The sequence below is a fragment of the Oryzias latipes genome, chromosome 13 (genome assembly GCF_002234675.1).
Source record: "Oryzias latipes chromosome 13, ASM223467v1".
NCBI lineage: Eukaryota > Metazoa > Chordata > Actinopteri > Beloniformes > Adrianichthyidae > Oryzias > Oryzias latipes.
Genome location: NC_019871.2, coordinates 9,866,318 through 9,888,693, shown reverse-complemented (window position 1 = coordinate 9,888,693; position 22,376 = coordinate 9,866,318). Strand labels below are relative to the sequence as shown.

General features: G+C 40.0%; 3 protein-coding genes and 1 long non-coding RNA gene across 4 annotated transcripts; all 4 read right to left on the bottom strand.

Annotated features, from left to right (window-relative positions):
* Window positions 1–11,612: 11,612 nt before the first annotated feature.
* LOC101159032 (mu-type opioid receptor-like) lies at window positions 11,613–12,530 on the bottom strand. Its single transcript, XM_004075311.3, has one exon. It carries the CDS (start codon window positions 12,528–12,530, stop codon window positions 11,613–11,615), a length of 918 nt encoding a protein of 305 aa, XP_004075359.1.
* Window positions 12,531–13,991: 1,461 nt separating this feature from the next.
* LOC105355396 lies at window positions 13,992–15,900 on the bottom strand. Its single transcript, XR_909820.3, has 3 exons — window positions 15,561–15,900; window positions 14,933–15,013; window positions 13,992–14,827 (listed from the first exon to the last, which is right to left on the bottom strand). It is a non-coding gene; the product is annotated as an uncharacterized LOC105355396 (long non-coding RNA).
* A 1,149-nt stretch (window positions 15,901–17,049) lies between these two features.
* LOC101158785 (growth hormone secretagogue receptor type 1-like) lies at window positions 17,050–18,057 on the bottom strand. The gene has a single exon (XM_004075310.3). The coding sequence runs from the start codon at window positions 17,965–17,967 to the stop codon at window positions 17,050–17,052; it is 918 nt and encodes a 305-aa protein (XP_004075358.2). The 5' UTR covers window positions 17,968–18,057.
* Window positions 18,058–20,825: 2,768 nt separating this feature from the next.
* Window positions 20,826–21,746, bottom strand: LOC101160500 (olfactory receptor 52A1-like). Its single transcript, XM_004075560.2, has one exon. It carries the CDS (start codon window positions 21,744–21,746, stop codon window positions 20,829–20,831), a length of 918 nt encoding a protein of 305 aa, XP_004075608.1. The 3' UTR covers window positions 20,826–20,828.
* Between the last annotated feature and the right edge of the window lie 630 nt (window positions 21,747–22,376).

The window sequence follows — 22,376 nt, the reverse complement described above, 5'->3', positions numbered from 1 at the left end:
ATTCATCAATTGGATCAAAATATTATATCACAACCCCAATGCATCAGTTAGAACTAATAAACAGACTTCCAACAGGTTTTTTCTTGGAAGAGGAACTAGACAGGGTTGCCCACTCTCCCCCTCTCTTTTTGCAATATTTATCGAGCCTCTAGCTGCAGCAATAAGACAGAATGAGAGTATCAAAGGAATTAAAACCAAACACAGCCATCATAAAATTAGTCTCTATGCAGATGACATATTACTGTTTTTAAGTAATATACATTCTGTAAATGAAACGGCAACAATCATTAATGAATTCTCTTCTATATCAGACTATTCCATTAATTGGAATAAATCTGTTTTATTACCACTGAACAGTAATGCGGAGCAAGGACCCACAATACCAGTTAAATCAGGCAATATAAAATATCTAGGTATTTATTTTCCCCCCAAAATATCAGAACTGGTGCAGCTAAACTACACCCCATTACTGAAAAACATACAGGACGATCTAACACGCTGGACCAACCTGCCTCTGTCCCTTATGGGCAAGGTAGCCACGGTAAAAATGAAAATCTTACCCAAAGTTAATTATCTATTCTCAATGATTCCCACACAGCCGCCATTAAAATGGTTCAAAACATTAGACTCATCCATATCAAGCTTTCTATGGAACAATAAACCTGCAAGAATTAGTCTAAAAACTTTAAAATCTGCAAAAAGCTGTGGAGGATTAGAATTACCTAATTTCCACAATTACTTTCTTGCAAATAGACTACAATACATCTTAAAATGGTTAAAAAATAATCCAGAAACCAACTCATGGTTAGACTTGGAACAGGCGTTATGTGGAAAGATCAACCTGTCAGATCTTCCATTTATCAGCCAAATAGTTAAAAGACAGGATTGTTTCAAAAGTACCAATATAAATGCCACCTTAACAGCCTGGTGGGAATTTCTCAAAATATCAAAATCATCAATTCAACCGTGCAAAATGACACCCATCTGGAACAACCCAGACATCCTCATAAACAAAAAGATTATCCACTTCCCAGCTTGGCAAGCAGGGGGCATAAAACAACTAGAGCACATAATTATTGATAGAAGATTCATAACTCCCCAGGAACTTCAAGACAAACATGGAATATATAACTTCTTGGAATATCAGCAACTTAAATCAATTATTACTAAAAAGTTTAAATACAGAGACAACGATTTAAAGCTACCAGATGTAGTTACCACTCTGATCAATTTCACAATGAATAAAACTCTCTCCAAAATATACAAACTTTTATGTAATTTAGATAATAATATTTCACTTCCGACAACAAAATGGGATGCGGATTTGAGCATCAGCACAGATGAAAGCTTTTGGTCAGAACTTTGTCTAAACACCTTTAAACTGACAAAAAGTCCAAATCTGCAGCTAATCCATTTCAAAACTCTTCACAGAATTTACTACACTGGACAGAGGATGTTCAAGATGGGTCTCAGTAACTCAGACATTTGTCAGCACTGTGACAGTAATCTACCCGACAATTACATGCATGCACTGTGGTTCTGCACGCCTGTCCAGGCTCTCTGGCAGCAGGTATGTGCCGATCTATCAGTCTGGCTTAAGGTTTCAATCACAGCTTCACCGTCACTTTGTGTGCTTGGTGACATGAGTGCCATCGATGTAGAAGGAGGATTAGGCTCTATCATTTTCATAACTCTTTGCATTGCTAAAAAAACTATTTTAATAAATTGGAAAAGCAAGAAAAATATAAATATAAGTCAACACAGAAATCTGCTGCTTGATCATATCAGCTTGGAAAAAATGTCAGCCCAAGGTTCAAGTAACTTTGAAAGAGCTCAGTCTCTCTGGTCTCCCATAGCTAACTCCGTGACTTAGGGGGTGGGGGGGGGCCTGGTCGTCGCCGCTCCTTGCCCTTCTGCCGTGGGCTGGGGTGGGGGTCGGGGCCTCCGGTGCCTGGCGGGGGGTGGTGGGGGCTCCGTTGGTCGGGGGGTCGGGTCCGGCGCCTGGGTTGGGCGGGCTGGGGCGCTGCGTGGTCCTCTGGGCTTGGGTGTGGGGGTGCGTGGTGGGGGGGTGGGGTGGTGGTCTGGCTTGGCTTGGGGGGGTGGTCCCTTTGCCTGTGCTGGGGGGGGTTTGCGGGGGGCGCTGCTCGGGGGGGGGCCCAGCGGCGCTGGATGGGCTTCCCACCTACACCTGGGGCTGGGATCGGCCCTTCCCTGGCTCTGGGGCGGGACGGGACAGCCCTCTTGGGGCCCCCGGTCGCTCTGGGTGTCATCCGCTTTGGCTGCGGGGTCTGGGGGGTGGTGGGGTGGGGGGTCTTGTCGGCCCTGCCTTGTGGGGGGGCATTCTGGGGGAGGGGGGGGGGCACTATTGGTACGGGGCAGGGGGGGTTGACGGGTCGGGGTCTCCGCTGAGGCCATCGGCGGTTTCCCCGGCCGGTCGGCTGCCTCGGTCCCGTCGAGGCCTGACCAGAGCTCTTCCAGGGCCGGCGTTTGGGGGTGGGGGCCTGGGCTTGCTCCTGGGGGGGGCCGACGCTTTCTGGCTCCTCTCTCTCTGTGTGGGGGGGGGTGGTGCTGGGCCTGGGGTGTCGGCGCCTCCGGGGGTGGGGCCCCTGGGCTGGGTGGGCCTGGCCCCCTTGCTGGGGGGGGGGCAGCTGTCTGACCACCGGGGGACAGTCTACCAGCTGTCCCCAACTTACCCCCTTCCTCATATAACCTCATAATAGGGTGAGGGGGTGGGGGGCTTAGCCTGCGATGAGCCTTGGGGGGGGGGGTTTACTAGGCAGTGGCCCCCCTCCCATGGTTGCCGTATGGAGTGGGCCCCCCCTCTTTCGGTTTTATTTGCACCTTAGACATGTAGGGCCCTTGGTAGGGGGGGTGCTTGGACATCACTGCCAGCAAGCAGCGGATGTCCTCCTGGCACCCTACCCGCCAATTTTAACCACACCTTAGACATTTAGGGTCCCTTGGTGGGGAGGGTGAGGGGACGTCACTGTGAGTAATCAGGAGATGTCCCCTCAGTGCCCTACCCGCCAATTTTAACTGCACCCCCCTTAGCACACACACCCCTCCCCCCTCAATATATACATTCCAACATAAACACACACACATGCACACACACACCCTCTCAAACACACATACACGCACACACATTTTGCAAGGAAGGTGGGACCTAGGACCATCTGTCCCCTGCCTCTTCCCTGGTGGGGGGTACGGGCCCCTTTGCAACGGCGGCCGTGTCCCCGGGGTGCCGGCTTCCTGGGCCCGGCGGTGCTCTCTCCGCGCGGCGGGGGGGTTCACATTACATCTGAGCCGGGAGTGTTCGTGTCCCTGGGGGGTGGGTTCTGGTCCTTGCTCCTGGGCGCTGGGCCCCGCCATATTTCCAACTGTGGCCGAGCCTGGTCGGGCCATATTTACAACACCCCTTGTGGGCCCTCTTTTTTTTCCCCGGGGTTCCCCCCCTCTTGGGCGGGGGCGGCGGGCCCCTGCCCCGCTCCTCCCTGGACCAGCCGCGGGCCGGGCGGATGGCTGCCTGGAGCGCGGAGCGGGTCTCCCTTGGGGGGTCCTGGCTCGTACCTGGGGTTGGGGCGGGGGGATGCCCGGAACTCCTGGGTGGTGGTGGGGTGCTCGTCTGGGGCTGTGGGCGTCCGTCTCCGGTGGGGCCCTGCGTTGGGTTCTCCCGGCGCGGCGGGGGGGCTGCTCTCCTGGTTGGGCTGGGGCGGCGCTCTCTCTCCCTCCGTGCTTCCCTGCTCTCTGGCTCTGGGGGCCTTGCGGCGGTCCTGCTGGCCCTGGCCTGGGTGGCGGGCTTGGTCGCCCGGGCGGCGGTTGTTCCCTGCCGGTTCCCGTGTGGCGTTGGGGGGATTCCGGCTGCCGCTGCTGCTGCGGTGGGGGTCTTGGGGTGGGGATGGCTGGGCACTCTCCCTCCTTCTTTCCACGTTCCACCATCCATTTTAGAAGAACATAAACACTCACCTGAGCACAGGTGTTAGCTCACCTTTGCACTTACAGTTTGCATGACTGAATGACTGAAATATTTCACACTAGTTGGTTTTAAGGCATAAGTATGCGTGTGAACACTATCTGTTTTGTATATATGTCGACAGGTGGACATTTTTTGCAGCTAGCAGGTGTGTTTATAACATTTGAGTGTGTGTGTGGACAGGCTCCGCCCTTATTGTACTACATTTGAACGTTACCATAATGATTAACAACCAGTAAACTTGTTGCTTTATGCTGCTTCATGGTCTTATCCCCCTTCCCCTCCTATTATCACCCCCTACCCCCCCTCTCTCTATCGTCCCTCTCTCTTCTTCCCCTCTTTCCTTTTCCGTCCGGTCCAACACCAAAGATTTTCAGACATGATTGAAATTAATAAAGTTTGGCCTCAATTACAAAAGGGGTTTATCCAGACATACCTTTGGTTTGTCTGAAGATTAATAACCCCTCTTGTTAAAGTAAAATCTGTCCAACACAAGAGGCCCTCAGCTCTCATCTGTCTGCCCAGCTGTTGGACAGGACAAGTTAAAAAAAAAAAAAAAAAAAAAAAAAAAAGATGTATCACCCGAAGATTTTTCTAAGTTAGGATATGCTTCTGCTAATTTGGTCCTGTAGCAATCTGAAAAAGAGTAAATCTTTGAAAATTTTATCAATTGCAAATTGAGTGTCATGTCTCGTCAAACTTCCTGTTGTCTCGTGTGGGGTTTCCTGTTTTATTTTGAAAGTCTAACCTACCTTTAGTTCCAGACCTTCCCCTTCCTGCTTTGTCTGTTCCCCACACCTGAGTCTGCCTCATCATCCCTGATTAGGAGGGGGCGACCAAGATGGCGGAGTGAGTAGACGCTCTTTACCGAGTTCTGCACAAAAAGTTTTTGAAATACGGTAAAACCCTGACTTTATTCTTTAAAACACCAACAAATCTCTTTATAAACAAGAATACATTGACCTCTAAGAAATAAGAAGCAGAATGCCGAATTCAAAAGGTGCAAAGAGAGGTTTAGATATATCAAAATCCAAGCTAGCATCTGGAGAGGCTGTCGAAGCTACCGCTACCTCAGGCAACATACTTGTGGACAACTGCCACAACTACGCCTCATCCCAGTCATCAGTGGCTCCAAATGTTGAAGATATGGATGACTTTCCATCCCTCCCTGCTACACCTCTCAAATCTCCAGCGTAAAAAAAAGTGATGTACGACTCCGGCAGCAACGATCCACCCACTTCAAACGAGATCATATCCCATCTTTCAGCATTGATAAACAGAAGATCGGACAGTCTGGAAATCATGGTGAAAGAGAATTCAAGTATGGTGAAAGAAAATGCTCTGAAGATTGAAGGCCTCAAAAAATCGATTGACTTTATGCATGCTGAAATGAAAGATGTAAAGGAAAAAGTGAATGACCTTGAAAGAAAAGTAAAAAGAGGCGAAGACCAACTGGATAACCACCAGCTGAGACTGTCTAATCTGGAAAGATACTCCAGAAGATGGAACCTCAAACTACACGGTGCCATGGAAACTGAGAAAGAAGACACACGAAGAAAGGTGATAGAAATTTGCCAATCGGTTTTACCTGAACAGAAACAGAAGCTACCTGACGTCATCGACACCGTGCATCGACTGGGACCCAGGAAGCAAGGCAACGCCAATCCGAGAGGCATCATCATACAGTTCACCTCACGTGTCTCCAGGGATGTTGTCTGGAAAGCAGCCAAAACATCCTCTTACCTGCGAGAGAATCACTTGAAATTCGCTGAAGATTTATCCCAGGAAGACAGAAGTCGTCGTGCCAAATTGTGGCCATTAATAGACAAAGCACGCAAGGAGGGGAAGTCGGCATACTTCGTTGGAGCCCGTGGCTTCATCAATGGAACAGAAGTGCTCCCTCCTTCATAGAAACGCTCATCCTACATTTAAAAGCTGACTGCTTCGGTGAGACTATTAACACCATTTCTTAATTACAAATTGGTTGATGTTTACTGTCCATACATCATTTTCTGAATAGGGCCATAACCTTATTTTAAACCTTAATTTCTTAGAAGAAGAAAGAAAAAAAAAAAAAAAAAAAAAAAAGAGAAAGAAAAAATTATAGCCCTCTTCTTATTTTGGCTGCACTTTTTTTTAATTTTTTTTTTTTTTTCTAAACCAAAACAGGTTGGATGTTATTCTATCTTTATTTAGTTAGTCAGGATTATTACTTTATTTTTGTAAGAATCGTGCAGTGCTCGGTCCCCTTCTCTTCTGTAAATCTATTCTTTCTTTGTTAGATCAGTTCATTAAACGTGTCTTTTTCACTCGTTTCTCTCAATGCCAGGGGACTAAGGCAAACATGCAAGCGCAAAGCTCTATTTTTATTTCTTAAACAATTTAAAACAAATTTCTGTTTTTTGCAAGAGAGTCATTCCACATCTACTGATGCAAATTTTTGGAAATCACAATGGGGCAACGATATTTAGTTATCTCATGGTTCTGAACGTTCATCTGGTGTCACCACACTTAAGAACAACTTTTCTGGTTACATATTAGACTCTGATTGTGACACTCTTGGCCACTACATCTGTATGGCAGTTAAAAATGATATTTACAATTTTATCATTGTTAATATATATGGTTACAACAATAAAAGTGACAACGACAAACTACTGGACTCCTTAGAAGAAAAAATAAGCTTATGGTTATCCAGATACCCAGACTCCATACTTTTTGTTGGGGGGGACTTTAATATTGCTATCAATAATACACTTGATAGATGGCCTCCAAGACGGGAAACTTCATATAGCACCAATCTCAAAAGATTTATGAATAAGTTCGATATTGTGGATGTTTGGAGAGAGAAATTTCCCAATGACAAACGTTTCACCTGGAGTAATAAAACCGGTTCCAAACAATCTCGCATTGATTTCTGGCTTGTTTCAAGCTGTATAAATAAAGATAACATCACTGTGAATATTTTGCCAACCCCTCTGACGGATCATAGAGCTATTTATATTAATATCCAAATTATTACTCCTGACAGTACTACTCGGAAATTCAATTACTGGAAGCTAAATAATTCTTTACTGAGGCATGAAGCAGTCAAAATTGAAATTACAGAATTGATTAATTTTTATTGGAATAAGGCTAATAAAGAAAAATCTTTTTGCACCAATTGGGAACTTTTCAAATTTGAAACTTGTAAATTCTTAAGAAAATATGGAATTCAAAATGCCAAATTAAGAAAAGCTGAAGAGGAAGAAGTGGTAAGCAAAATTATGTCTTATTATCAAAAAAGACCAGAAGAGGTTGAGGAGGAGGATAAATTAACTTTAATTGACCTTCAAAACAAATTAGACTAAATATATCAACACAAAGCTGAAGGTGCCTTTGTTCGATCCAGGAAAAAATGGCTGGAGGAGGGAGAGCAAAACTCTGCCTACTTCTTTAGACTGGAAAAAAACAGATCAACAAACAACTTTATTAACCGCTTAAGTATCAATGGCAATATTTCCAAGAATCCGATACATCTTTCAAAATTTTGTGCTAATTTCTATTCTAATCTATACAGCTCAAGATACAATGAGGACATTTCCTCCTTATTTTTTAACAATATTCAAAACCTCCGAACTATTGTCGAGGAGGACAGGAGTCAGTGCGACAGCCCTCTAACTCTGGAGGAAGTACTTAATTCCATTCTCGCGCTGAAGTCCAACAAATCTCCCGGCACAGATGGTTTATCTGCAGAATTTTACCAGGCATTCTCTAATAATTTAGCTCCGTTCCTACAACAAACTTTTCTAGAAAGTATAGAAAAAAATGCTCTCCCTCCGACACTTTCTCAAGGTCTAATAACTCTCATTCCAAAACCAAATAAAGACATACTCTTAATTGAAAACTGGAGACCCATCTGCTTGCTTAATTGTGATTATAAAATTATGGCTTTATTATTTGCTCATAGAATCAAAAAAGTTTTACAGTTAATCATCGATGAAACGCAGTCAGGTTTCATGAAAAATAGGCATATCTCTAATAATATCAGATTGGTCCTAGATCTACTTGATTACTCTGATTTGGTGCCTGATGACAGCTTTATTCTTTTCCTAGACTTTTATAAAGCATTCGACACAATCGAACACCAATTTATTTTCAACTCATTAAAATTATTCGGCTTTGGTGATTTTTTCTGTAATGCTGTTAGAACTTTATATTCGAATGGTAACAGCTCTATAAAAATGAGACATGGCTCCACCCCTAGATTTGACCTAAAACGAGGCATTCGCCAAGGTTGCCCAATCTCACCATATCTGTTTCTTCTCTGCACTCAAATCCTAACAAACCACATTTGTTCTAGTAATGTGCAGGGCATTACCATAGCTGGCAAAGAGCTTATCATTAGCCAATTGGCTGATGACACTACACTCTTTTTAAAAAACTCAAGCCAGATTCCTCTAATCTTAGACGTAATTAATATTTTTTCTCAAACTTCTGGTTTAACATTAAACTTAAACAAATGTGAATTACTAGCTATTAAAGACTGCTCAGTTGATGTTATCTGCTCGATCCCTGTTAAACAAGAAATTAAGTACTTGGGTATTCTAATTAATAAAAATCAAAAACAAAGATGTTCATCTAACTTTACTCCAATCATACAGAAAACCAAAAAGAAGCTTAATCAATGGCTACAAAGGGACTTATCCTTAAGAGGTAGAGTACTGCTAACCAAAGCAGAAGGAATCTCCCGTCTAACTTATGTTGCCATCTGCTTACACCTTGACAACAACATCTGTAAAGAAATTGATCGCACACTTCTTAATTTTATCTGGAAAAATCGAACACATTACATAAGAAAATCTGTCTTCATGAATGACTATGAAGCAGGTGGACTTAACTTTCTAGACTTTAACTCTCTCAATAATACTTTTAAAATTAATTGGGCCAAATTTTTTTTGAAGAACCCCACCTCTATCTGGAACATCATACCATTTCAGATTTTCTCCCGTTTTGGAGGCTTTAAATTTATTTTAAATTGTCACTATAATGTTGAGAAACTCCCCACAAAACTCTCATCCTTCCATAAGCAGGTTCTCTTAGCATGGAACCTTATTTACAAACATAATTTTTCTCCACACAAGTACATCATCTGGAACAACAGAGATATTTTATACAAAAATACATCGCTCTATTTAGAGACCTGGATCCAGAATGGGATCCTACTGGTGGCTCAACTATTTAATAAGGAGGGGCAGCTGTTAAACTATAACGAATTCCTATCAAAGTATAATTTACCTATTACTTTACAAGAGTTTTCAATGGTGCAGAAGGCTATCCCCTCAGGAATAGTAATGTTATTTAAGAACACTGATAATTTGATACCTAACGAAAATACAATATCCAACGCGGATGAGTCACCGGTAGGAAAAATATGCTTCTCTTATGGGCGTACTACTAATATAAAAATACGCAGATTATTTCAAAAGATTTATACCTCTCCCCCGTATATTTTAAATTATTGGAATCAATTTGTTCCAGATATCAACTGGAAAGCAGTCTGGACGATCCCTCATAAGTATTTAATAATAAATAAGGTAAAGGAAGTATCCTTTAAAATTCTCCATAAAATTTACCCTGCCAAACATTATATGATAACATTTAAAAAAGATATTAATACTGATTGTACTTTCTGTGGAGATCACCCAGAAACAGTAACTCATCTTTTCTGGCACTGTTTGTCCACACAGAGATTTTGGAAGGAGTTCAGTAGATTCATCATTATTCATGTCTTCAAAGATTTCTCCCTGAAATGGGAAAATGTATTACTTTGTTTTTTCAGGACCCCCAAAAAACAAAAGGTATTTTTTATAATAAATTTATTAATTCTTCTGGCAAAATTCTACATACATAAATGTAAATTTACTAATAAAACACCATACTTCCCACAATTCATTAAAGATGTAACTTTTTACATAAAATCAATATCCTTTTCCTCCAACAAAAAAGCTCTCAGAACTATTGAAATTTGTAACTCTCTGCAAATATTTACTGAATCGACTCCCCTGGCTGTTTAACATTGTTTGTGTTGTATGTTGATTGTATGTTGTATACTGCATTGATTGTTCTTCATGTTGTATACTTGCATTTGTTCAATAAAGTTATTTAAAAAAAAAAAAAAAATCATCCCTGATTATTCCCACCTGTGCTTCCCCTCCTCATGCATTTATAGCCTGTGTTTCCCTTTGTCCTGTGCCTGTTTGTCATGTGCTATCACCTGTCAAAGCTAGCTCTTCTCTTGTGTCCAAGAATTAAAACCTTCTTAAGCTCTGCATCTGAGTCCAGTCCTGTGTTCTGCCTTGTCATTGAGAATGGAATTCGAGAATGGAAAAATGGTTTTTCTAGTTTGTCTTTAGAAAAAAGAAAAATTTAAGAAAAAGATTCTTTTTTACATCCCTTAGCTTTGGCTTCTGTGTTCACACTTTTTGAGCATTATTTAACAAAAGTTTAAAAACGTCCAGTTGATATACTGAGATACCTACAATACGTTTATGAAACATTTCTAACACTGTTATGACTGTAAGATTGTATTCATTTTGTTTTAGTACTTTTCTACTTTTAATTTGTAAATTGCCAATAATATTGTCGTACAAGCTTTTTTTATTAAAAAAAGGTTTTTGTGATTCAATTGTGTTCTGTCTCCAAATGTTTATTTTATTTACTAGAAAGTGTTGTATTAATAAATAGTTCAAGATGATATATATATATAAATTCTGTAAATTCGAATCCTTTTATTCATCCTTAGTTGCCACTTTGTCATTCTATTTGCTGATTTTTGTCATTGTTTATTTCTTTTTGGTTTTCAGTATTTTTTAAATCATAATTAAGTTAGCCTTTCGTTCAATATTTAAACTGTAATATTTAAATTTAGCAGTTTTCAGTTTATATACCTTGTGTATTTTATTTTTTAATTTGTAGCTTTTGACTGAACTCTGGTTTGAAAACTCATTTCTCTGCACTACATTTTTAAATTCTCAGAAAACATTATCAGCTCTTAGCACACTTATTTTATTGCATTTACTGTCACAGAGAATCTTTAGTATTCTTTTGGAATGGAAATGTTCGGCTTTGTTTAAAAGATGTCTGGTGCTAAGTTGAGGTTTTGAAACATCTTATCCCTTGGGCTATCCTATGGGGTCCAGATGACCCGATCCTTACATTGACACATTATCCCTACCATGACAAAGGTGGATAAAGGTGAAGAGGATTTCATGTAATCCATGGACACCAGTGAAAATCACATATCATTGAAGAAAAAAGCTTCAGTGCACTGTCTAGTGGGGTCTAGATGACCCCAGTCCCAATGTTAAAGTGCCTAGGATAGCACAAGGGTTAAACTATTTGCCTTTAAAGGAACAAAACTTGATCAAACTGTCAGGCTACTTGTGGATTAAACAATGCAACATCAATCTATAATGCTATAGTAAATGGCTGTGTATTAGGTATACTTAGTTACTAGTCGAAGCTGTCAAAATTGCCCCTTTCATAAATATTGTATTCTGGGACAATATAAAATTACTGCTGCATAAAAATTACATTTTGTCATAAAATACTATTTTACAAAAAATATGATCAGAAACATGTTGTTTGTATTGTGATGTTATTTTTTATACAATCCACAAAGAGCATAAAGTTTCAGTGCTCTAAAAAATGATTGATCTCTAAGGCCATAAATGAGAGGACTCAAACATCTAGGAGCAAGAAAAAACATTATATAGTTGAAGAACCTCACATTATTGTACAAGAGCAAATTAATTTTGAACACTGCAGCCTCTATGAAGGGACACCACAGCTGGATAAGACAGAGCAGCAGCTGGAAGCCATGAAGAATCACAGTTCTGAGACCTCTCCATGTTGACTTTTTATTTTCTCCTGATGCAGCTTTGGCTGCTTTCATTATCTGAACATAGGAAAACACAATGACTGAGCACATAATCAAGAAGTAAAACTGACTTATGGCTGATCTTACATCACCCTGCCAACTGGACAAAATAAACGTCTCCACAGAACAAACTCTGTTTTGGGAGTAGAAGGTAGGAGACACTATGGCAAAGAAAATGTAGAGTGTAACAGTGCAGGGAAGGGCGCCTAAGCCGTGAATAATGAGGATGAGCTTCAGAGCACCTCTCATGGTGCACAGCTCTGCATGTCGCAAGGGCATGCATATGGCCACATAGCGCTCCAGTGTCATAGCTGTGAGGGTGAGAGGTGTGACAAATGTGTACACAGCTAAAATAAAATACAATATAAAGCACAACCAAATGTGTATGGTTAAACCAAAATAAGTTGATACAAGCAGAGAATTTGTAATTATTAAAAAAAGACAGTCAGAGAGCAGAGTCACTGCAAACAGGACATAGCGTACGGTTGTGTAAAAAACCTCCTTCCTAAAAAAAGTTGAAATAAGAAAAAGATTAATGCTTAGAAAAACTCCTATTAACCCTTGAACAATAATGACCTGGTTACTGATCATTTTCACAGAAAATCCACCACTGGTCGCCGAGCTGTTGTTCGCCATCAGTTATCAGGTTGTATTCCCTTAAAAAACACAGATTTTAAAAAAATTACGACATAAATTTTAAACCTTATTCAAAAATTATATGCCATGAGACAAAAAAGATCCAAATTGTGACACTAGCAGTACTCATGCTAATACATCTGTTCTCTGCTTACATAAGCAGCCATCTGAGAGCAGATTCGGAATGAGGGTTCTTTAAATGGGAAAAAAGACAAGAGGGACAGAATACATCAAGCACGTGTGGCACGTTCGAGGACGTGCTATGCGGGGTTTCATGAACATCCTTTTAGTGGTGAAAAGCTTTCACACAAGACAAGCAGTAAGCCGTAAGCGGCAGGGAGGGGCTTCTTTTTCAATTGTTTTTTTACTGCTCACTGGCATGTCCACCACCCACAGGTGGAAGAGGCTTAGTGCGAAATATCAAAGCGCTGCAAATGGGAACATGCTTCAGGCTTTTTCTTTTACGGCTCTATTATAAATGTCTTGGTGCCAATTGCATGTGCCCGTCTTGCATGTGAAGCCCGAGAACAGACTTAAAACATTGTGTAACAACACATGGACACGAGAAATTTGAATGAAACGTTCTGGGTGTTCAGGTGTCGAGGCCGGTGTGAAGGTTTAAAAGTAATGTTGCCATTTCCTGCTGGAAGCATTTGCAACTATTAGTTAATATCACACACTCTCTTTCTCTCAGGATCCCACGTGCACATCAGAAAGGCAGATTGTCCAACTCAATTTAGGTTTTTTTTACATGCCCAACACCCGCTGCTGCAGCTCATCTCATGCCCTTCCTCAGGCCAGACCCACCCTTTGTAATATAAAAATGTACCCAACACAGCCCATCAAGCACTATCAGCCATTGAGGCAAAGAAGTGAGCCCCTAATGGACACAGACCTGCACAATCAGTATTGTGCAGGTCTGTCTCCTGTGAAGATTCTGCCCTTAGATTTTTGTGATGTTTTAGATTTTTTTATTATGCTTTAATATATTTATAAAATGTCACTGTGTCTGCTCCTATGCAGTTTGTGGCACATTTCTCACACTGTCTGTTTTGAGTGGAACCACTATCCGTGTGTTTTATTTTTTGTTTATCTGGATTACTTGCCTGCCAGCTGAATTTTTTCTGCGTCATGTGTCCATTGTCATCTGGCCAAGACTGATTCTGCGTCTTGGCCAGTTTCAGTCGCTCGAAACAAAAGTGTTGGGGAAACCAGGTGGACAATGTGCACACACAAACATTGACACCAATGTTTGCATTAAAAAGTATACACAAATCCGCCGCGAAATCTACGGGCGCCGCCATATTGGCTATCGCCATTACTGCGTGGCTGTGGACTGTGACTTACCGCTGCCCTCTATTGGATTTTCAGTGAAAGCATCTCTCACGCGAATATCACAGGTGACAGGTAGATAAACAATGCTAAAGGAAAGGGAAGATTGGGTAGATGACGTCAGGCAGTGGCCAGAATTGACTGATGCAGGTAATTTAATGACAAGATAATGTTTTAAGGCGTGTATTAATTGATGACATCCAGTTATAGAGTTGTAGTAAAATAAATGTTTTTACAGGTATCCAGGATTATTTTATTAATCGCCTGGCATGTGATGAGCTTCAGAACGCAAACTACAGGGCACTGATTGAAGGGCAGAATTACATGAGCTCCGGGTGGATTGGCCAAATACTACACTCCATTGCAGATGACACCATCACATTAAAAGGTGTTGTGAGGTTTTCACAGGCAGTGAACTCGTACCATAATGTGTCAGTAACCATACAGAGAGAAGATGGCAAAGTTCTGGAAGTAGCGTGTGACTGCATGGCCAGCCGAGGAAAGTGTTGTAGTCATACAGCAGGGCTGCTGTACAAAATTAAAGATGCTTCAGCAAGAGGGTTCATAGGCTTGGCCTGCACAGACACAGCATGTGCCTGGAACCGGTCTACTTGTGACAATGTAGTGCCAGAGACAGTGGAAAATATGCAAACCCAACACAGTTGTCCTAGAAAGTGTATGAGTGTCATTTCTACTGCATTTGATACAGATGACAATGTTATTGGACATTTTTCTGCACCCGATATGATTGGATTATCTATGGTTCCTGGAACCATTTTGCATCATGTTTTGACTGCTCAAGCACATACTGTACACTCAGAAATAGGTCCACCAAAAGAGCACACATTGTGTGCAGAACAGAAATGTACACTTTGCAACACAACATTTCACAATTATGTAAAATGTGAGTTCAGGTGTAGTGGCTGAAGACATCTTTTTTTGGGTGGAGGTCTAGCTGGAGTTACCTAAAGAAAAAAAAAAGAGCTGTGCATTAGTAAAACATGAGAATGAAGCATATTTAAACTAACAATGTGATGCAATAACATGGCTCTGCCAAGAGACCTACTTACACGACAATCATAGCCCATGAACAACACAGGATATGGATTTTCTCTTGTGGGTTGTCCGTCAGGAAAATGTATCCCACACACCTTAGAGTGAAACATAAATATACATACATTGGTTGTTGTAAATACTTCTAAAATACTTTGCACATGCACAATTCCATTTTACCATCCTATTTATTAATCCTAGTTTAGTCTCCTGTTGTAATTGAAGAACTTTGTGGATTTTTTGTTTTTTTGCAAGAATGAAGATTTGTCTATTTAACATACTAGTTTAATTATTTAATAACACCAATCACAGAATAATCAAAAAAACAATTGGTTGAGTACATTTACCCATCATCTAGCAGATGTTTTTTTACCCAAAGAAAAGCAACAAGGACAAACAGTTAAGCCAATGCACAGAAATAAACTACAGTAACTTAATTACAGACCATACAAAGCAGTAAAAACAGAGCTTCAGTCTTGTAAAATCATATTTTCACTTGAAAACACTATGACATGAAAGCTTCAGCTGTGTTTTCGCCTGTGGCTAATAATGTTAGCATCTTAGCTACAATGTTATGTCGTATGTTTACACCGTCTGCGTGCAACATGTGGCATTAACAGATAGAACAATCAAAGCCAAACGTACCACAGTATTCTTGTTTGCTGTGAAGCCATCTCGGTTTATGTATTTCATCCACTTTTGACGCACATCTTGGTCCTCCGCTCGACCAGGAAATCTGTGTAATCCATAAGGCCGTAAACACGGGCAGTCTAGGCTAGGTGCAGCAAAGGTTTGTGAATTTCACAAACCGTCTTATTCCAGGCCTGTATTTTTGCACTGCTGTTAAAGCAGCCGAAAACCCAACATGTTCTTCCCGGCATCGTTGAAAAGAAAAAAAAATGGACAAACTTTTCGCATCCAAGCTTGCTTGTAAACTTACAGCGAACGTCTGCAACAGCCAATGCGGGAACAACAACAAGCTACTTCCTTAGCAGCAGAGCACCGCAGTAATGGCGGCGTTACTTTACTTCCGGGTTTCGCCGAATTTGTGTATACAAAAAAGTCTTATATGCGCATTTTGTTCTTGTGTTAAAGACCTTGAGGTTTTTAATGAGAGTTGGCAATACTTGATGGTAAAAAACATGATACAACTATATGGCACATGAGTTACAAAGATCTTTGACGACATATTTGGGCCCTTGTGTTTTAGTTTTTGTCACCACTTATTATTAGTGGTCCTCTAATTCTTTATTGCAAGCATCAGCTATGTCCAGAATGCTCATTTTGTCTGTACAAGGTTTTCATTCTGTTCATCTAAAGAAAGTGAATAAAAATATACAAGTAAAGATGATCATTTTTGAATAACATCAAGAGTAGCCTATAATATGCTGTTTAATATCCTAAAGGTAACTTGCACTGTAATGTGTGTGACTTACAGAGGCAAGACAATATATGCCTGCTAACAAACTGTGTCAAAAAGCCACCGTCTATTTAAATGTTCAGCCTTGATGTTAAATGTAAAAAGTTCAATGATGAATTATATTCTAATCACAATAATTATCTACATGTAATGGTGTTTGATTTGTTTTATTTTGCTGTTGCTGTATCTTAAATGTAAGCGTGTCTTGCACCTCTCGGCCACCGTATGTTAGGCTTTCAAAAATATGTTTGTCAAAAAAAGATACAAAAATGTATAACAGCCATCCATACCCAGTAAAATGTTTTGGACTTTTTAGTTTAATGACCTGAGAAACTAATAGTCAGATCAGTAGTTTAAACATTTTCATTCAGGAAACCTTCAGAGGCAAGTTTAACCACTCCAGATCTGCAGAACAGCAGGTACAGATGACTGCAGTTTATTCTAGTATATTTTCATTCTTTACTAAATACAGTTATCAGTTTGGTACAAATTTACATTTAAGCATTCAGTGATACATAAGAAATGTATTAAGTATGTTTTAACTCTAACAAAATGTTAGGGTATAACTCTATTAAATGTATTTGAAACAATAAACAACATATTTAATCCAGGTCCCCAACATATGGTCTCAAAATGAACATGTCAACACATCAACTTGTGTTTTCAAAAGACTAAACCAATAAACAAGAACAATACATGATGATTCCATGATGATTATTTTTTATACAAACCACAACTCGCATAGTACTTCAATGCTTGGAAAAATAATTCATCTCTAAGGCCATAGATGAGTGGACTCAAACATCTAGGGGCAAGAAAAAACATGACATAGTTAAAGTATCTAATGTTAATAAACAGCGAAAGACTAACTTTAAGAGCAGCATCTTCTATTAAAGCACTCCACAGCTGGATTAAGATAAGAAGCAGCTGAAAACCATGAAGAATCACAGTTCTGAGTCCTTTCCATGTTGACTTTTTATTATCTCCTGAAGCAGCTTTTGCCACAATCATTATCTTAATGTATGAGAAAACAATGATTGTGAACATTATAAAAAAGTACAACTGACTTACTGCTGATCTAAATTGACTCTGCCATGTAAACAATGTAAACCTCTCCCCATAACAAATTCCTCTCTGGGTATAAAAGGTAGGAGATGCTGCAGAATAAAAAATTGCAAAATTAATAGTGCAGGGAACAGCACTGATGCTATGAATGATGAGGATGAGCTGCAAAGCGCCATGCGGAGTGCACAGCTCTGCATGTCGCAGGGGCATGCATATGGCCACATAGCGCTCCAGTGTCATTGCTGTGAGGGTGACAGGAGTCACATATGAGTAAACAGACGAAAGAAGATATATGATGAGGCACAACCACATTTGTATGGTAAAACCAAAATAGCTCAATATAAGCGTAACATTTGCCAATATTAAAAACAGACAGTCAGACAGCAGAGTCACAGCAAACAAGATGTAACGCATAGATGTATGAAAAACATTCTTCCGGAAAAAAGTTGAGATCAGAAAAAAGTTGATGCTGAGAAAAACGGCTATCAACACTTGAACAATAATAACTTCCTTACTAATTAATTTGACAGGAAAATTACCACTGATTACAGAGCTGTTGTTTGCCATAAATATTCTTGCATTTAGCAAATATTACAGGACTTTAGAAAGGCTAGACATGATTGGCAAACCTACAGTTTTTCTAAATCATAACTTACAATCATAGCAGATCTTAGTTACGGCATAAATTCATAAAATAACTAGTAGATAATCAAAGCAGCACATTGTCCCTACGTCCTCTCCTGAGTTCTATGCAACCAGGTGTGTGTATGACCTTTTTATAGCAATGCTGGTAAGCCAAGAAGGACACTGTGCGCATTCCATTGTCATTATCTAATGCTGTGCTGTGTCATATCTGCTCATCTGTAGTATAACTTTTTGTGGAACTGTATTGAAATTGACCATAGTATTAACAGTGTCCTGTGTTTAAAAGTTTCTAAATGTGAAACCGTTAAGGTTACAACACACTGACTTTCAGGCTTCAGCAATGTTAAAAATGGACATTAAAAACTATAAATGTCAAAGTTTTGTCATTTTCTTTATATGTTTAAAACATTTGTTTGGAAATGGCAGTAACTGATCTGTGGGGGAACTATGGAAAGACTTGAAGACTTGGCCAGTGGAATTCACCTTTGAGCGCGATTGCACACTGATTGCATTGGTGTGCCATAGGATCCGTTCTGATGAACAGACTTCACATTTGCTTTTAGTGGCCATGCTGAAAGTTTCAAAATTTGCGTTTCAAAAATTGCAACAAATCAAGCCAAATCAACACTACACCCCTGGTCTGTGATTGGCTGACTTTGTTGCAGTGGGGTCCATTGAGGTTTATTAGATTTACAAACATACAAACATTAGGCCATACAGTTACTGCAACTGTATGGTGGGTTGAGCTGTATAGTTGCTGTGGGTTTTTGGTTATCTGTTTATGGTCGTAGATAGGAGCGGAGACATGTTACAAGGAGCACAGATGTGTCTCATTGGACGTCATGAAAATGAAACGTACAATTGTTGCGCGTGTGATAAATGTATTGTGATTTTTTTGTAAAGCTAATGCAAGTGATGCACACTCATGATGTACCAAACATTGCACTCTAATGCCGCAGTCCAGTCAAGGTAGGAATGGGGGGTGGGCCTTTTGTTATATAAGTGACATGGCTTGTTAAATATTCATAAATTCATTTCTGTACCTCCAGCTCTGCTTCCTCTCTTTTTTTCAGTGCCAGTGTCTCTATAGGCAGAACAATATGGCTGGTCTCACCACAGTTTTGTAAACTTTTTCTTTCGTTTGAGCTGAAACTCTTCTGTCACACATCATACCGGACACTTTTCTCCACTCGTTCCATCCTGCCTGTTTTCGCTTCCTCACTTCTTTTCCTCAATCGCCATTACTCTGGACTGTTGACCCTAGATACTTCAAATCCCCCACCTTCTTTATCTCTCCCTGTAACCCCACTTGGGTTCCTCTCATTTACACACATGTACTCCAACTTGCTTCTAACCTTGGCTCTTTTCTTTCCAGGCCAAAGCTTCACCTCCTCAGCTTCTCCTCCACCTGTTCCCTGTTTTCACTATAAATCACAATATCATCTGCGAACATAATCGTCCATGGTGATTCCAGTCTAAACTAATCTGTCAGGCTGTCTTTCACCATTGCAAACAGGATAGGGGTTCAGAGCTGATCCCTGATGTAATCCTACATCCACCTTAAACTCTTCTGTCACCCTTAAAACACACTTTATTGATGTCTTACAGCTCTCATACATGTCCTGCACTGCTCTAACATTCTTCTCCGTCACTCCAGATGTCCTCATACAATACCACTGTTTCTCTCTGGGCACCTTGTCATACTGTAAGCTTTCTCCAGATCTACAAAGACACAGTGTAGCTCTGTCTGACCTTCTCTGTACTTCTCTATCAACATCTTTAAAGCAAATATTGCATCTGCAGTGCTCTTTTTTTAGCATGAACCAATACTGCTGCTTACAATTTTTCACTTCTGCTCTCAGTCTAGCTTCAACTACTCTTTCCCATAACTTCATTGTATGGCTCATCAGTTTTATTCCTCCGTAGTTGCTACAACTCTGCACATCTAACATATCCTTAAAAACTGCTACCATCGCATCTTTATCAACTCTAGTTTCTCGGGTCTTTAGTTTAATGACCCAACAAACTAATAGTCAGATCAGTAGTTTAAAGGATTTTATTCAGTAAACCTTTAGGGACCATCTTAGCCACTCAAGATAGAGGTTCTGCAGTTACAGATGACTGTTGTTTGTTTAATCAATTAGAATTTTCTACTTTTGTTTTTTATTTAAGACCTTGGTCACATGCACCTGTATGGTGGGTTGAAAAACTAATAGTCAGATCAGTAGTTTAAAGGATTTTATTCAGTAAACCTTTAGGGACTATCTTAGGCACTCTAGATTAAGGCTCTGCAGTCACAGATGACCGTTGTTTGTTTAATCAATTAGAACGGTCTACTTTTTTTTTCTTTCTAAAAAATTTTAGTATTACGTTGGTATATTTTAATTTTACTAAATATTGCTCTGTCTGTTATCAGTTCTCCTGTACCAAGATTTTTGTATGAAAAAAAGGACAATGAATTTCAGTAGTTTTAGTTCTAACAATTTTCAGATCATCAGTGATTATTTCAGCAACACTCATACAGTGTTGATCATTTTGTAGAAAGATACACAGTACATTTAAGCATACAGTGATACATAAGTAAAAGAAATGTACTAAGTATGTTTTAAAGTCTAACCAAATGTTAGATAATGTATCCATCAAATGTACTTATGACAATAAATAACATTTTTCATCCAGGTCCCTACACATATGGCCTCAAAATGAACATGTCATCACATCAACTTGTGTTTTCCAAAGAGTACACCCATAAACAAGAACAATACATGCTGATTCCATAATTATTATCTTTTATACAAACCACAACTTGCATAATACTTCAATGCTTGGAAAAATAATTCATCTCTAAGGCCATAGATGAAGGGACTCAAACATCTAGGGGCAAGAAAAAACATGACGTAGTTAAAGTATCTAATGTTATTATACAGCGTAAGACTAACTTTAAAAGCAGCATCTTCTATTAAAACACTCCACAGCTGGATTAAGCTAAGAAACAGCTGAAAACCATGAAGAACCACAGTTCTGAGTCCTTTCCATGTTGACTTTTTATTCTCTCCTGAAGCAGTTTTGGCCACTTTCATGATCTTAATGTATGAGAAAACAATGATTGTGAACATTATAAAAAAGTACAACTGACTTACTGCTGATCTAAATTGACCCTGCCATGTGAACAATATAAACCTCTCCCCATAACAAATTCCTCTCTGGGTTAAAAAAGTAGTAGATGCTGCAGAATAGAAAATTGCAAGATTAATAGTGCAGGGAACAGCACTGATGCTATGAATGATGAGGATGAGCTGCAAAGCGCCATGCGGAGTGCACAGCTCTGCATGTCGCAGGGGCATGCATATGGCCACATAGCGCTCCAGTGTCATTGCAGTGAGGGTGACAGGAGTCACATATGAGTAAACAGACGTAAGAAGATATATGATGAGGCACAACCACATTTGTATGGTAAAACCAAAATAAGTCATAATAAGCGTAACATTTGCCAACATTAAAAACAGACAGTCAGACAGCAGAGTCACAGCAAACAAGATGTAACGCATAGATGTATGAAAAACATTCTTCCGGAAAAAAGTTGAGATCAGAAAAAAGTTGATGCTGAGAAAAATGGCTATCAACACTTGAACAATAATAATGTCCTTACTAATTAATTTGACAGGAAAATTACCACTGATTACAGAGCTGTTGTTTGCCATAAATATTCTTGCATTTAGCAAATATTACAGGACTTTAGAAAGGCTAGACATGATTGGCAAACCTACAGTTTTTCTAAATCATAACTTACAATCATAGCAGATCTTAGTTACGGCATAAATTCATAAAATAACTAGTAGATAATCAAAGCAGCACATTGTCCCTACGTCCTCTCCTGAGTTCTATGCAACCAGGTGTGTGTATGACCTTTTTATAGCAATGCTGGTAAGCCAAGAAGGACACTGTGCGCATTCCATTGTCATTATCTAATGCTGTGCTGTGTCATATCTGCTCATCTGTAGTATAACTTTTTGTGGAACTGTATTGCAATTGACCATAGTATTAACAGTGTCCTGTGTTTAAAAGTTTCTAAATGTGAAACCGTTAAGGTTACAACACACTGACTTTCAGGCTTCAGCAATGTTAAAAATGGACATTAAAAACTATAAATGTCAAAGTTTTGTCATTTTCTTTATATGTTTAAAACATTTGTTTGGAAATGGCAGTAACTGATCTGTGGGGGAACTATGGAAAGACTTGAAGACTTGGCCAGTGGAATTCACCTTTGAGCGCGATTGCACACTGATTGCATTGGTGTGCCATAGGATCCGTTCTGATGAACAGACTTCACA

Excerpts from the sequence above, each read along its gene's own strand:
- LOC101159032 (XM_004075311.3), bottom strand. The coding sequence starts at position 12,530 with ATGGCGAACAACAGCTCGGCGACCAGTGGTGGATTTTCTGTGAAAATG.
- LOC101158785 (XM_004075310.3), bottom strand. The coding sequence starts at position 17,967 with ATGGCAAACAACAGCTCTGTAATCAGTGGTAATTTTCCTGTCAAATTA.
- LOC101160500 (XM_004075560.2), bottom strand. The coding sequence starts at position 21,746 with ATGGCAAACAACAGCTCTGTAATCAGTGGTAATTTTCCTGTCAAATTA.